General features: G+C 33.0%; 2 protein-coding genes across 3 annotated transcripts; one reads left to right on the top strand and one right to left on the bottom strand.

Moving 5' to 3' along the window:
* Window positions 1-1,954: 1,954 nt before the first annotated feature.
* LOC126699501 (pyridoxal reductase, chloroplastic) lies at window positions 1,955-7,207 on the top strand. Of its 2 annotated transcripts, XM_050397356.1 has the most exons (9): window positions 1,956-2,162; window positions 2,296-2,524; window positions 4,011-4,104; window positions 4,336-4,459; window positions 4,970-5,071; window positions 5,405-5,556; window positions 5,646-5,739; window positions 6,754-6,935; window positions 7,032-7,207. In XM_050397356.1, the coding sequence occupies exons 1-9, from the start codon at window positions 2,040-2,042 to the stop codon at window positions 7,033-7,035; spliced, it is 1,104 nt and encodes a 367-aa protein (XP_050253313.1). In that variant the 5' UTR covers window positions 1,956-2,039; the 3' UTR covers window positions 7,036-7,207. The 2 variants fall into 2 exon arrangements, with proteins under 2 accessions (XP_050253314.1, XP_050253313.1); XM_050397357.1 differs by lacking the exon at window positions 7,032-7,207 and having other exon boundaries at window positions 1,955-2,162; window positions 6,754-6,939.
* A 3,413-nt stretch (window positions 7,208-10,620) lies between these two features.
* Window positions 10,621-14,520, bottom strand: LOC126699784 (phospholipase A2-alpha). Its single transcript, XM_050397755.1, has 4 exons — window positions 14,318-14,520; window positions 14,191-14,233; window positions 13,660-13,785; window positions 10,621-11,122 (listed from the first exon to the last, which is right to left on the bottom strand). Exons 1-4 carry the CDS (start codon window positions 14,447-14,449, stop codon window positions 10,947-10,949), a joined length of 477 nt encoding a protein of 158 aa, XP_050253712.1. The 5' UTR covers window positions 14,450-14,520; the 3' UTR covers window positions 10,621-10,946.
* Window positions 14,521-15,041: the final 521 nt, after the last annotated feature.

A 15,041-nucleotide genomic window follows, 5' to 3' on the forward strand; every position in this document is an offset into this window, starting at 1 on the left:
GACAAACTAACATTGTTTTGGAAATATTTAGCAATCTACCACTTTTTTAGTACTCGAATTTCACAAAATTGAGTTCTAAATAGTACTTGAGTTTCATAAACTCGAGTTCCTAGGTGAGTCGTTAGCATGACACTACTGACCTAGAATTTGTGTAATTAAAAAAACAATATGGTACTCGATATTATGAAAATCGAGTACTTCTTTATAGTACTCGAGCTTCACAAAGTCGAGTACTTTGTTTTTCTTTTCTTTTTTCCTACTTTTTGTTTCGTACAAAACTTATATTTATTTCATCTTCTTCTTTTTTTTTTAATTTTTTTTTTTACTGAATAGGTAGAATATCTTATTAAAAGAATAAAGTAATACATGTGTAAGAGGGTCCGAGAGCTAAACATAGGCTGAAATAGCTATCCTATGCCCATGGACAAGACATATATCAGTAGTACAAACCTAGCACTAGCTACATAGTTCTTTGATTTGCCACTAGTGTCTGATATTCATCAAGTAAAGAAGAATTAGATTTTTATTTTCTAAAATTTGTGAACTAAGTACCTACAGATTTTTCTATGCTCTATTGCGTTAAGTGTAAAAGGAAGCTACAGATTTTTAGGTTCTTGGGTTCGATTTTGCACAAGTTACCAAAGTGTGGATTTGGGTGAATAGGAAAGGTCAAATAGACTAGGCTTGAGGCCTGACAAGTTCTCAAATATCACATGTGGTGTTGTCCTCATCTCAAAAGAAAATTAATGGTAGCAGGTGGTAGAAAAAGAAAAAAAAAAAAAAAAGGAAAAAAGAAAAGAAAAGAAAAGAAGACCGTATAGAAGAAGATGGGTCTAGGATGGATCTTCAGGAAATTTTGCAGCAGTGCCAGCCTGATATATGTCTTGTCCATGGGCTTAGGATAGCTATTTCAACCTATGTTTAGCTCTTGGACCCTCTTACACATGTATTACTTTATTCTTTTAATAAGATATTCTACCTATTTAGTCAAAAAAAAAGAAGATGAAATAAGTAAATGTTTTGTACGAAACAAAAAGTAGGAAAAAAGAAAAACAAAGTACTCGACTTTGTGAAGCTCGAGTACTATAAAGAAGTACTCAATTTTTATAATATCGAGTATCATATTGCTTTTTTAATTACACAAATTCCAGGTCAGCAGTACCACGCTGACGACTCACCTAGAAACTCGAGTACTAAAAAAGTGATAAATTGCTAAATATTTCTGAAACAGTGCTAATTTGCCACAAATTTTGCCAAAACATGATATTTGGCTATTTTCACCCTTGATGCAAGATATGATTGATTAATTAGGTTTGGGGAAACCCTTACCATTATATGATAGGAAATTTCATCTTAGCATTTTGTGGTTGTACCAAATAGTTCAATGTAATTATGTAAACATTACATATTTTACTCTAAATGAAAAAAAGAATTAAAATACTGCTCCAATTAAAGTTTTATTTTCTAATAAAAGTTGGTACCAAGTGGCTAAATGTAAGTGTTACTCATCATATAATATGTTTTTTCATGCAATTAAATAATTTTTAAAATAGTTTATGAAACTCTATTACCAAAGTTGTAAAAAAAAAAAAAATTATCACCCCAATTGAAATTCTATTACCAATATTTTCAAATAAGTTTACTGTTTTTTTAAAAAAAATTCTTTAATACTCTATCAAATTTTCCTTTTGTTTCAATAAAAATTTGGTATTCATTTTTTATTTTATTATGATTCAATTTCAATAATTTTTTATAATTCAATAGTTTGAGAGTTAAAAGAATTTTAACCTTGAATACATTCAAGTAATATGATCCTCACGTAACTCCCCCTCTTTCTTTTTAGCTCACTTTTAGTAATCTAAGGGTGAACAAAACTTCAGTTCAAAGTGGGACTACAAGTTCAAAGTGTTAGGTGTCACCCAACAATATGTCCATGTTTATATTATATCCTATCCATTAAAAGATATGACAATATCCACTCAACTCAGCCAAGCTCTTTCAACTGTCTTCCCCAACACCCACTGGTTTAGTTAGCAATAATGGGTTTCTTTACCTCAACATCCACAGCCTATTTCAACTCTTTCAGCCCTCTAAATGAAATTTCCCTTCCTTCCTCACCATTTAAGCCCCTCAAATTCCCTCCCTATTGGCCATGGCAAAAGGTATATGTATAATATAATATGTCCTTAAAACATTCCTCTCTTTGTTTTTGTGTGGTGCATAATACATATGCTGCATATGCATGTATGTGTGTATTTTGTATTTTAATAGTGTATGTTTCAATGGTATTGGCAGGTGAAGATAGGCCCACTTAGTGTGTCACCAATGGGGTTTGGAACTTGGGCATGGGGCAACCAGCTTCTATGGGGGTACCAGGAATCAATGGACACTGAGCTTCAGCGAACTTTTAATTTAGCTGTGGACAATGGTATCAATCTCTTTGATACAGCTGATTCTTATGGAACTGGCAGGTTAAATGGGCAGAGTGAAAAGCTTCTTGGGAAGTTCATCAGGGAGTATCAAGGTTAGTTTTTCTTTTGCAAGTTTCATTTACTCATACTAAGTCACCAAGCGATTAAAGAACATTGGGTTTTCAACTAGTAAACAGGTAATCACAGAGACACAAAACACATTGATCGATGGTTCTTGACAAAATGTATGTGTCTCCAAGTGTATATGTTTGTCAAGCTGTAAAGATGATCCTTATGATTTTGAAATTGAATTAGTGCCACACTTCTTAATCCCAATGTTCAAATAGCCTTATAAGTTGGAAGTTGAAACCATATGCTACAACAGAAACAATTACCATTTGATCATTAAACCCTCTAATGAAAATTCGGTTGTTCTGATGTGGTTCATCATTCAGTTTCGTTATCCATTGGCTTCAATGATGCTAGAGACCTTGCAATTCCCTTTCTCATCTTTCTTCTTGAGCAATTGTAAACAGTGACAATGCTTTCAATGCTCAAGTTTCCAACCTTTATTCAGTGAAGAACAAATTGAAGTTCCTCGAGTTGTTTCTTACATCAACAGAATAGCATCCCTGGTGTTGCCACATATGTCCTAGTACATTAAGGAACTTTCTAGTTGTAACTTATTTACCCATTTCTGATGTTGGTGTTGGGCAAGAGCCTGTTGGGTCATTGGAATTTGAGGGTAAAGCTGCCTACACGACCTCTCCCAAACTCCCCAAAAGTGGGAGTTTTGTGCATTGACTAAGACCTTTTTTTTTTCTATGTCCCTGTACAACTTACTTGAAACTGGTAGACCACTAAGACCAGTGCATATTGTTTTTACATTTGATGAAGATGATGCCTCCTAAGAATTAAGCTTGTTTAGCTCCATTTCAGCTTTTAAGTGTCCATTTCGGTCTAGCTTTTTGCTAGTTTTAAGCTTTTATGTACAGCTTTTTAAAACCTCACTTTTCCTCTTTTTTTCTCACTTTTTCGAATTACAAACATACTTTAGCACATTTTTAGCAAAAAGCTAAATAAGTTGATGCCAAACGCACACTAAGTGTACAACGATGAGATATAGCCAGTAAACTAATGTATCATACATAGTAGCCACTAGAGGCTTTTGTGGAGAAAGCAGCCATAGTTTCTTTCTTCATCATTGAAAGTTTCAATTTTTAAGAAGGATTTAATGAGTGCTACAGAGAAGAAGGGAGGGACAGAAGAAACTATAGGCTATTGTGTCAATGAGATCAACCAAATGTTCAATGTTTGAAAATTTATCTATTCATTTGAAAAGTAGAAAACTAGGAACTCTAATAAATGGTTAGTGATCAGAGTTAAGTCTGCAACATCATAAAGATAAAATAACTTGATTTACTGTCTTCTTGCTCAATACTTGAATGAACTCTCATTCTTAATTGATCAAACAATTAAAGATGTCCAAAAAAAGGGAAGAAAAAGTGGTGTGGTTATTGCAGGGTGAGAGTATTTTCGTTGGTTTTAATGGCATACAAAGTACTAAGTGTTTCAGTGCTTGTGTAAATGTATCCTCAGGTCAAAAGCGGGTGCAGAATGAAATTGTGATTGCTACGAAGTTTGCGGCATATCCATGGCGCTTAACACCAGGGCAGTTCGTGAATGCTTGCAAGTAATACTACTTTTTGCTGTTTTGTGGTTATATTCTCTGGCCTTTTAGCAATTTTGCCCTAGAGTAGACTGAATAAAATTGTCACAGACATCCTAATGTAATATGTTCATCAATCACACACACTCCCCACCCACCCCCCCCCCCCCCCACAAAAAAAAAAAAAAAACAAACTCTAAACAAATGCATATTGCTTCTACTACTTATGATAATAAAGCTTGACCGATTTTTCAGGGCCTCTCTAGATCGAATGCAGATTGAGCAAATTGGAATAGGCCAATTGCACTGGTCAACTGCAAATTATGCTCCGTTGCAGGAGTTAGCTCTCTGGGATGGTTTAGTGGCAATGTACGAGAAGGTTACCATTATTTAAATAATAACAGGTCATTTTCCATATTGATCAAAAAGTTTGCTCCAATGTTGCTCTTGTAGCTTAGATGAGCAGAGAGAAGCACTGCAGAGCAACATGCATTATGTTTTATCCCACTTACAAATCCTGAGCATGGATATTTGGAAACTTCATAAAGATAAAGTCTTCCTATTCTTGAACAATGCAGAAAATTCTTCATTTTTTTCATGGTGGCATTGTGATGAGTTTCAAAGCTTTTATGTTCTTGGGAACTGCAGGAATTCAGATCATTTCAATGCCTTCATATATTTAACACACAATTTTCCACTCCACCCCCCCCCCCCCCCCATCTCGCTCTCTCTTTTCCTGGTGTAATTTCTTTTCCCAAGTATTTGATCTATTTAATTTTGAAAGGAAGCATGGTTGATTATTTGATTTATCATACATATTCAACCATTCAAAGTCAATTTACAAGGACAATATGCAATATAGTCATATTGACAATATGGAACCATGTAGGGTTTAGTTCAAGCAGTTGGGGTGAGCAACTATGGACCAAGGCAGCTCGTAAAGATATATGAATACCTGAAAGACCGGGGAGTCCCCTTATGCTCAGCCCAGGTATGACTTTATACCTATGTATCAAGGCTACTATCTTTTGCAAACACATTTCCCTAGCTCCTTTATACTCCCTACTACCCAAATCAACATGATTAATGCTATATGTCTATCATATATATCACTCTATGTACCAAATCCTCTATCTTCTGCAAAGCAGAATAAGTATAGTTTTATGCTATCAGAAGAGGATATAAAACTATTGAGCATCCATCTTACCATAATAATATTGGATGGTTGTGCTGGGCTTACATTGCTTATGGTGGATATATTTTGTATCATTGTATGGATGTATACCAAAATATTGTGTTATATTCTAGAACACTCTAATTTCAGGTGCAATTTTCTTTGCTAAGCATGGGACAAGATCAATTGGAGATCAAGAATATATGTGATTCTCTAGGCATCCGCTTGATTGCTTATAGTCCATTAGGGCTTGGAATGCTTACTGGAAAATATACACCCTCCAAACTTCCTCGTGGGCCTCGGTAAAATAGGACTATGTTTACACTATCTACTTGATGGTAGAAAAGGATGAATGATGAATTCTATACCTAATAATTTCTCCTTTTTGCAGGGCCTTTCTTTTCAGGCAAATTCTTCCTGGTTTGGAGCCTTTGTTGAGTTCACTAAGAGAAATTGCACAAAAGAGGCGCAAAACTGTACCACAAGTAATCATTTTTACTTCTCAAAAGATTTAGCAACTTCTGTACATCTATCAATTATTGGAATATAATTTGCTAGGCCAATATGATACAAGATTATACTGCTAATGTGTTTCATGTGATATACCTTACATAAATAGTGCATTCATAAAATTCATGGTATGCTCTAATCCTACATTCCTACTGCTTTCTGGCAATTAAGCATGTCAAACCGGTTTTAGTAACATGAGACTTGTCATCCTTAAAGTAATGATAAGTTAACAGTATTTTTCTCTCTTTTTTCCCTGTAATTATCTCCTGTGCTCGTAGAAGGTTAATCGCTTCTTGCTGCTCTACCATAAGCATATAGGGTCAGCAGCAGATATTGCTCTCTGCAGTTCCTATCTGCCAAAATGTACATCTCCAGGTCTAGCATGTGTATTCATCTTTTTCTGCTGTCTCAAGTCCTGGATTTCAGCATGCCCTTCTTATCTAGGGCCTTAAATTTGCTTAAATCCGTTTCTGCACTTTGCATCCTAATATTTCCATCAAATTTAATGGAAATGTCAAAAAATTTCAAAAAAATTATCTAATCAAAATTTAAATTTGACACAAATTTTAACGGCAAAAGGCAAAATGCTTATTACTCATAGTTAAGGAGGGACATTGCTTAGTTTTTAAGTTTATAGAGGACATTGCAAACTACACCATAAATAAGAGGGAGAAAGTTCAATTACCCCTTTAACTAAATACAGCTCTCTATACCTGTTCTCTTATAGCATAGCTTTTTTCATATTTCCAAGATAACCTTGCCTCTCATGTCCTGTAGTACAGAATGAGTAAAGTTGAAAAGGCCAGTATTTTACCATGACCACTTGTTCAGCAAGCACACACAAATTTACCATTATTGTTTTTAGCTAACGTTAGTGCAACATATGATTATTCTTGTCCCTAAACTTGTAATATCCATCATTCCTAAAGCTAATCCATTCTGAAATGGTGAGTCTATTTTTCGCCTAATGTAAGACAATTTTTTGCCAGGTTGCTATAAACTGGTGTATCTGCATGGGTGCCATTCCAATACCTGGAGTTAAGACCATAAAACAGGCAGAGGAAAATTTGGGTGCTCTTGGATGGCGACTCAGTTCAGGTGAGTTACTACAGTTAGAAAATGCAGCTCTCGAGTCTCCCCAGAGGATGATCCAGAACATTTTTCAGACAAGGTAGATACGGTATTCCTTTTTATATTTCTTAAGAAAAAAATTGTGAGTACAAGACTCAATAAATGTGTTTTATCCTTTTTCACCCTTGATCCACAGATAAAATTTGGATAGATAATAACAGACTGGTTCCTGCTTAGAAGTATGAAGACAGGGGACATAGAAGGCAAAATATCAACAAAGATTATCATAAGACGTTTGTATCTGTGTCTGTGATAAACAATATAGTATTTATATTTCCTAGTTTTGTTCCAAGTATCATCACTCTAGGACTACTCTTGATTTCCTCCTCTTCTTCTTCTTTTTTCCCTTTTGATTTATCTATTTTTAAATGACAACAATAAGTTAGAAATGTAGGTGCCAGAGAAACCCAATGCAAGTGTTAACATCATCACTTTCCTTAGCAAGTTTATGCAAATTCAAAGCCCAACAATGACACAACACAGTCATCTGACATATTACAACCAACAAAGTAATGGAAAATTGACTGAAACACATGATGAACATTTTATCTTAGACTAATGAAAAATATTAGAAGACACAATACGATGGGTTTAGCCTGCTTGTAAGCATTGACAAATCTTAGCATGACCTACCAATACCATAAGGGTGACGGCTTATGTGTGTAGCAGTAGCTGTACAAATATGAAAGTCGACTTGGAAAGAGGAAGCTCAGAAAAAACCTCAATACATGACAAAATAATAGGATCTTTATCTTTAGATCATATGCATGAGAAACATGACAAATTCATTAACACATGCAAATGGTGCTCTGGTTTTTTTTTTTTTTTTTTTTTTTTTTTTTTTTTTTTTTTTTGAGAAACCAAATGGTGCTCTGTTGGGTACAAAGCTTTTACATATTTTGTAAAATACAAAATATGGATTAACTAAACATGCGCGGCAATCTTATATGGCACTTAACAGAAAATATGGATGAATGAACTATTGATGTAGATGGAACTTTAGAGAATAAAATTTAAATTCTGAAATTTCGAGATTTAAAATCCAAAGACCTCCCAACTTTAATTAGGAGAGTAATTTGCAATTTAGCAACAAAAAAAAAAAAAAAATTGATAACTTCAATTAATACTCTATGAGCTGGAAGTGTGAGGTTATGCTTTGTTTAATTTGATTTTTGTTTTCATTTCAATTCCATTACCCTGCCGGCAAGCTCTATTTAAGTCCATTGTTACAGAACAAAAAAAAAAAAAAAGCACACATACACACAATCAAACAATTAGAATAAGCAGCCTAGTTGTTTGAATTGGTTTTCATTATGGCAACATTGAACACTGAAGTAATCTCCAACACCTGACCACCTTAACCATTACAAACTCTCCTTCAATGATCAACCATCTCCTCTTCTATGCTCCAGATAATTCTGACATCTAATTCAACATCGATGACATATCCAATCGCCTTAAGAACTCTCTCTTGGAGGTCTTAACCAAATAGTACTACCCACGACGCTTGAAAGAGAACCGTTTCATACATTGCAACGAGATGAAGGGATTCCTTACGTGAATACACAAGTGCAAACTTTCTAATGTTATCAACAGTCCAATTCCTGGTGAACTCAACAAGTTAGTCCCTTATTTTCCAACTCAACGTGTTTGAGTGCGGTGCAATTGGTATTGGAGCTTGCATGTTGCATAAGATTGCAGACGCGTTATCGTTCTTCGTGTTCCTCAAGATTTGGGCAGCTACAACCTTTGGACTTCAGTTTGAAGCGGCTACACTCTTCCCACCAAAGGACTTGTCCGGATATGTTCCTGATTTCGGTATCACAAAGGAGAATATAATAACAAAGAGGTATGTGTTTGATGCTTCCATGATAGAAACTCTTACGAGAAAAATATGCTGACAATGAAGGCCTTGAGAATCAGAAACAACCTTCAAGCGTTGAAACCTTATCAACCTTTCATATGGACACGCTTTGTTGCTGTAACTAAGGATGAATCAGGACCAGAGAAGCTATGTACACAGTGAATCTGCGTTCAAGAACAGACCCACCACAAACACAATCATCTTTTGGAAATCTTTTTTCCATTGCCATAGCAATACCGATTTTGAAAAATGGGGATGAGGGTCAAGGTCTCGTGCTCCTCGAACGAGTAACGCAACAGAGCAATGTTACACTTGACTTCTTTACACATGAGAAAGGAAGTCCCACATTGAATAATAACAAAAAGAATTAATAGTTTATATAACATAATTAAATACATGCTAATTGAGCTTGGGTCTTTTGGGTATTGGGTCACCCAAAAGGCTTAGGCCTTTTTGGGCTTAGACTTTTAATTACCTAAAACTTTTTTTTTTAAATACCACATACATACATATATATATATATATATATATACATCTTGGTTAGACAATATATTATTGAGTTTAGATGGATTTCGTGGGCTTAGGCTTTTTTAATTATCTAAAACAAATCAATCATTATCATGAAGAAGACAGGTTCATTACTTTAAGGCTGTCACTCCCCACCCCCCCCCCCCCCCCCAAAAAAAAAAAAAACCAAAAATAAGTGCCTTCTTTACTTCTTTATTTGAAATGAAATGCTTTGCTAACATAGAGCTGAATTATTATTATTTCTTTTTTTTTTTGAGAAAAGCATAGACCTGAATTAGTATATTTGGTTTAACTGTTAAATAACATAAATAGTTATTTATGTCCACTATGAAGAGGTCAAGTCATCTAAAACCTACTATCCTCTTAATTTAAAAGAATACTAAAACGTTTCAAGTTTAAAATTTTAATATTTTTTTTGTTCAAAGAACTTAATTCATATATAATAAGATTTCAAAATCTATAAGTAAACTACTTCACAGATTAAAATGCGAACAAAATGAAATTGTAACAATATATCCACCAACACCCGTCCCAATTAGGGTTTCGTAATGCCAAAAATCATTCTAGTTGTATGATTGAGTGCTTCAGGATAATATAATTTAAAACTTTGATCATGCAAGTACTACTTTAAGTATTATTTCATAGAGCATGGTAAACTTAATGGATCAAATAATCCAATGATCTAACTTTGGCATGTATGAGATGGAATGCATTAATTTTTACATCCCTAATTCTTGCCTTAAAACTTCCTTCTCTACAAGGCCTTTCAAAACTCACATCCCAGATATTCTCTTATCAAAAACACCAATTCTTAATACTAGATCATTTGTAAAAAGAATATTTGTGAGATTGAATATCATATTATGTCATTTGCTAAAATTCAAAATATCAGATAATCTTATAGGTAATACTCCAAATAATTTAGGGATGGTCATGAGTAGGATATGGGTAGAGTATACCCATACTCAACCCAATTAATTTATCCATGGATACCTGATTACCTTACCCAATTAGTACCTATGCCCAATTGTTACTCGATTTATTTACCAAATAGATATCCATACCCTACCCAAACCTGATTTCTATAAAATCACCAAATATGCTAAAAAACTATTAAAATGACCAAAATATCCTCAAAATCTCTAAAATGAGCAAAATACCCATAAAACCTCTAAAATAACCAAAATATCCCTAATATATCTAAAATCACCAATTATGCTCAAAAACCACTAAAATGACCAGAATATTTCAAAATCTATAAAATGAGCGAAATACCCATGAAACTTCTAAAATGACTAAAATACCCTTGATATCTCTAGAATAACCACTACAATAAATACTATAAATCATATTTGTGGCCTTTCATTAAAGAGCTTCATAGGACTATTTTTGTGTTGTACACATTTACATGAGACCTGAATGCCAGGAATTTGTATCAAAAGAAAATCGTCAAAATATAAACATTTCCATTCCAGCACAGCACCCTGACCCTAACTAAAATTTGAATTCTTCATTTTTTTTTTAACCTATATGATTTCTAGGCAGCCATTTGGTGCATGAAAAAGAAAGTAAAAAGAAAAATAGTAAAAAAGAAGAAGAATAAATTAAAGAATTAAATGAAGCTGTTGCTCCTTCTCTCCCCAGTAAGGAAAATTCATTCTAAGGGTCATGAAGAAATCCTCCAGCAGCTAAAGCAGCTTGCATGACTACAGTGATAACTTCAATAGTCACATTAACATCACATTGGTTCCCAGCAAACGTAGGGCTTCCTGATTTTTTGACATCAGCCATACAGTTTATCAAGTTTTGGCTGCACTCTTGACTTAGATATCCACCTGCACCACAACACCATCACCATTATCAGTTTCAATCCTAAATTCTGTCACTACTCACTCATTCACATGACAACAACACTGTCAAAATCTAATATATTAATGATTCAATTTTATCATCTATCATCATCTTATGAACTTTTGGTGCAGGTACTAATTTACATTGCATAGACACAATCGCACAGATATATAAATATGTCCCTCTCAATAAGTCTTGCCACAAAATCAATTCGATTAGCAGGTATAACAAAACTATGAATTCATGTAAATGTGATGTTACCCCAATTGCAATGTACCAATACAGTAAATCGTGAAGAAAAAAAAAATCTGTATCCTTAGCATTGCTCATATGTTCCCGTCTATCACGCTAAATAAAGAATACTTATCTCACTTTCTCCTCCTTTATTTATTTATTCATTTCTGACTATTGGTTCACAAGAAGTCCTAGCCAATTTGTTTCCCTTGTTATATGTCCATATCTCACCACCGACACTACAAAACCTATTTGTAATTTAATAATGCACCTAAATCTCACAACTAAATTATTAATGGATATTCAACAACTACAATGAATCCTTTCTCATACCCACAGTACACATACTAAATGCACCTAAATTCTCAACCCAAAAAAAAAAGGCACCTAAATGTCTTGCAACTAAATTATTAATGGATATTCAACAACCACAATATGAATCCTTTCTCATACCCACAGTACACATATTAAATGCACCTAAATGCCTTGCAACTAAATTATTAATGGATATTCAACAACCACAATATAAATCCTTTCTCATACCCACAGAACACATATATAATACAGAAAGGTCTCTCTTAGCCTGTATAGTTATCTCTTTAATTATCAAATGCATCATTGTAGATGGGAAAAAAATAAATGAATGAATGTGATAGATCCATGTCTGAGATTTGAACATCACCCATTCCCTTTCTTTTCTATATATATATATATATTCAAAGCAGATTTGTTTAATAAAAACAAGGTGGGGTGAAACTTTTTTGGCAAATCAAAAAAATGAAACAAATACAAGCAATATCATCCTTTTACTCCAAAGTCAATAACTACTACACTTGAGAACACTTGAGAGGAGAGTACCAAACTCCCAACTGTCCCTTTATTATAGATAGGGATCATTTCAGGAAAGAAGATGAAAATCAATAAATAGGGATCATTTGAGGGAAGATGATGAAAATCATGAGTTGGTTTTTTTTTTTTTTAATTATCATTTTGGTTTTTTAACCTTTGCTTCATGTTTCAAAATGGTTCATAACATTTCAAATATACCAGTTTGGTCTCTAACCTTTTGATATTATGTCAAAATAATCTCTGCCATTAAGTAGAGGAAGAAAAAATCTGACATGACTAACGCCTCATGGTGATATTAAAATATTAAATTTGATGTCACTTGGGATGTCAAATGGATGCCACGATAGCCTTAAATTTATAATTTAAAGAAATAAATGAGTTAAACTCACGAGACGACTGTGCATTTGGGATACATGTGAGTTTAGTTTAACTCAGTTTCTTTAAAAGAATAATAATAATAAGGGCCATGTAGCATTTAGTGTGGCATCAAAATTAATATTTTAATATCAACATTAGCTGTTCTCAAAAAAAAAAAAAATCAACATATATTAGCTACGTTAGATCCTTCCAAAATACATTAGATTTTTCTATCACCATTTATTGGTAGGGGCTACTTTTACACAATCTCAAAAGGTTAGGAACTAAACTAACACATTTAAAATGTTAGAAACTATTTTGAAATATGATACAAGATTAGGGAAACAAATAGTAAATAAACATTTTTCTAAAATATGGTCTTCCAAGTTCCAACTATGGATAGAGTTTAATTTTGCCCTGAACTATTAATTATGTAAACTTAGCAAATTTCATAATCAAGTCTCCTACATTTTAAATATAATAAAACTAATAATTGAAATTGACTTCATTTTTTGAATTTTTTATATTTTTCATAACTCATTTAACATACTTGTCATAATAACCTTTTAACATGTGCTCCTATTTGCAACATTTTTTAGTTTCATTAAAATTTAAACCAAAAAAATATTCAAAAATGAAATTAAAAGTTTAGTGATCAGATGATCCAACTTAAACTTTATCCAAGAATTAGAGGACCAAAATTAGTACTTTGACCCTTTTTTAGTTTTTTTATGCTATCAATCCTACACTGTACTATATATAGAATCTAGACATTTCTTTCTATTTTTTGGTAACTATTTTTTTTTATGATATAGGAGAACTTCACTCAGATTAGTTGCAGTCGCAAAGTATACTATTTAACAATTTTCACTGTTAATCAAACTCCTATGGACAACTAATCCCACCTACCAAAACCAGTTACCGGGTAATCCGGGGCTTTTCACTCCTGATAGGCTAAGCAGTTTATCCTCATGCCCAGGAGCTTTTTGTTTTTTTGGGTTACTATTGAACAAGGATTTTGAAATAAATCAAAATATGAGAGTCTGAGACCATAAAATCCTGCTGGTGTAGAAGAACTTACTTGTTGTATTTCCCACGCAATCATCATGCTTCATACAACAAGTGTCGAGGCCATCACAAGGTTGCTCCCCAGGGCATCCACTGTATAAGAGTCCACAGTACTTACCATATCTTAAAAATGGAGCAACTATCATTCCAAAAATAAAAAAATTAGTTAGTCTATTATTGAAAACTTAACAAATACTCTAATAAACTAAACTTCAAATGATTCTCAAAAAAAAAAAAAAACTAAACTAAACTTTAATTAATTAATTATATATATAAATATTTTAAATGATCAATATCTTCATTTAATTTTCTTCTGATTCTATTTCTTTCCTTTGCTCAAAGTCTCTATTTTTAACTGATTTGCTATAAGCATTTGTATAATTATTTTGTTGTATTATATTATCAAATTTTTATTTTCATCACATATTAAAATTTTCATTCTCAACTATATATATTGAATCTTCCTCAAAAAAAAAAAAAAAAAAAAAAAAAACTATATATATTGAAGAGAGAGAGAGAGAGAGAGAACCCATTAAAGGTTTACCTGCACAGAAGTCTGACTCGCATGTGTTACTGCAACCTTTATCCTACAAATGAAGAACAAAGGCAAGCTCAGGAAAATGAAACTATTTATTGTGATGTATGAGAGATTCTGAGGAATGAGAACAAACCAGGGAGACTAAGGCATCAGAATTTTGAAGACCAACGTTAAGTGCATAGACAGGAATGTAATGAAGGTTGAGGGCAATGAAGGAACAAGAGAGAAGAAGAGAAGCAAACTTTAAGGAATGGTGAGGAGCCATTGTTGGGGAGAGAGCTAGAGAAATTCAGGCACAGAAATATGAAGCTTGGTTTTGCTTTAAAGCTCTGATTTTTATAGAACAAAATATATATATATATATATATATATATAATAAACAAATAAAGGAAAGGCGGAGATTGTGACAGGAGTACAGTAATTTTAGGACCACTTTTTTTTTTTTTTTTTTTTTTTTCAATCAACTTACAAACTGTGATCAGTTGTGTTGTGAACTTAGTTGATATTATTTTTAGTCAATTTCGCCGGTTTGAAATTACTGTTAGTCAATTTGAGGTGAGAAAAATACTTTTTTGGTTAATTTTCTGCTTAAGACCTATTAATGCTTTCCAAGTACCATGGATAAAATAACCACTTCTGAATCTAATCCTAACAAATAAGAACCAACTCCTATTTATTTCTTTCTAAAAAATAAAAACTCCCATTTATATACAATCTAATATGCAAGTAGATAATTATTTAAATTTTGAACTTCATCAATTTGAATTGATTAGCTACTGGCAAGGTAGTTAGATCAAGATCTTACATAAGATTGGTGAGAGAATTTAATGGATTGGATCAAGAATCGGAATATTCTA

The sequence above is a fragment of the Quercus robur genome, chromosome 9, assembly GCF_932294415.1.
Source record: "Quercus robur chromosome 9, dhQueRobu3.1, whole genome shotgun sequence".
NCBI lineage: Eukaryota > Viridiplantae > Streptophyta > Magnoliopsida > Fagales > Fagaceae > Quercus > Quercus robur.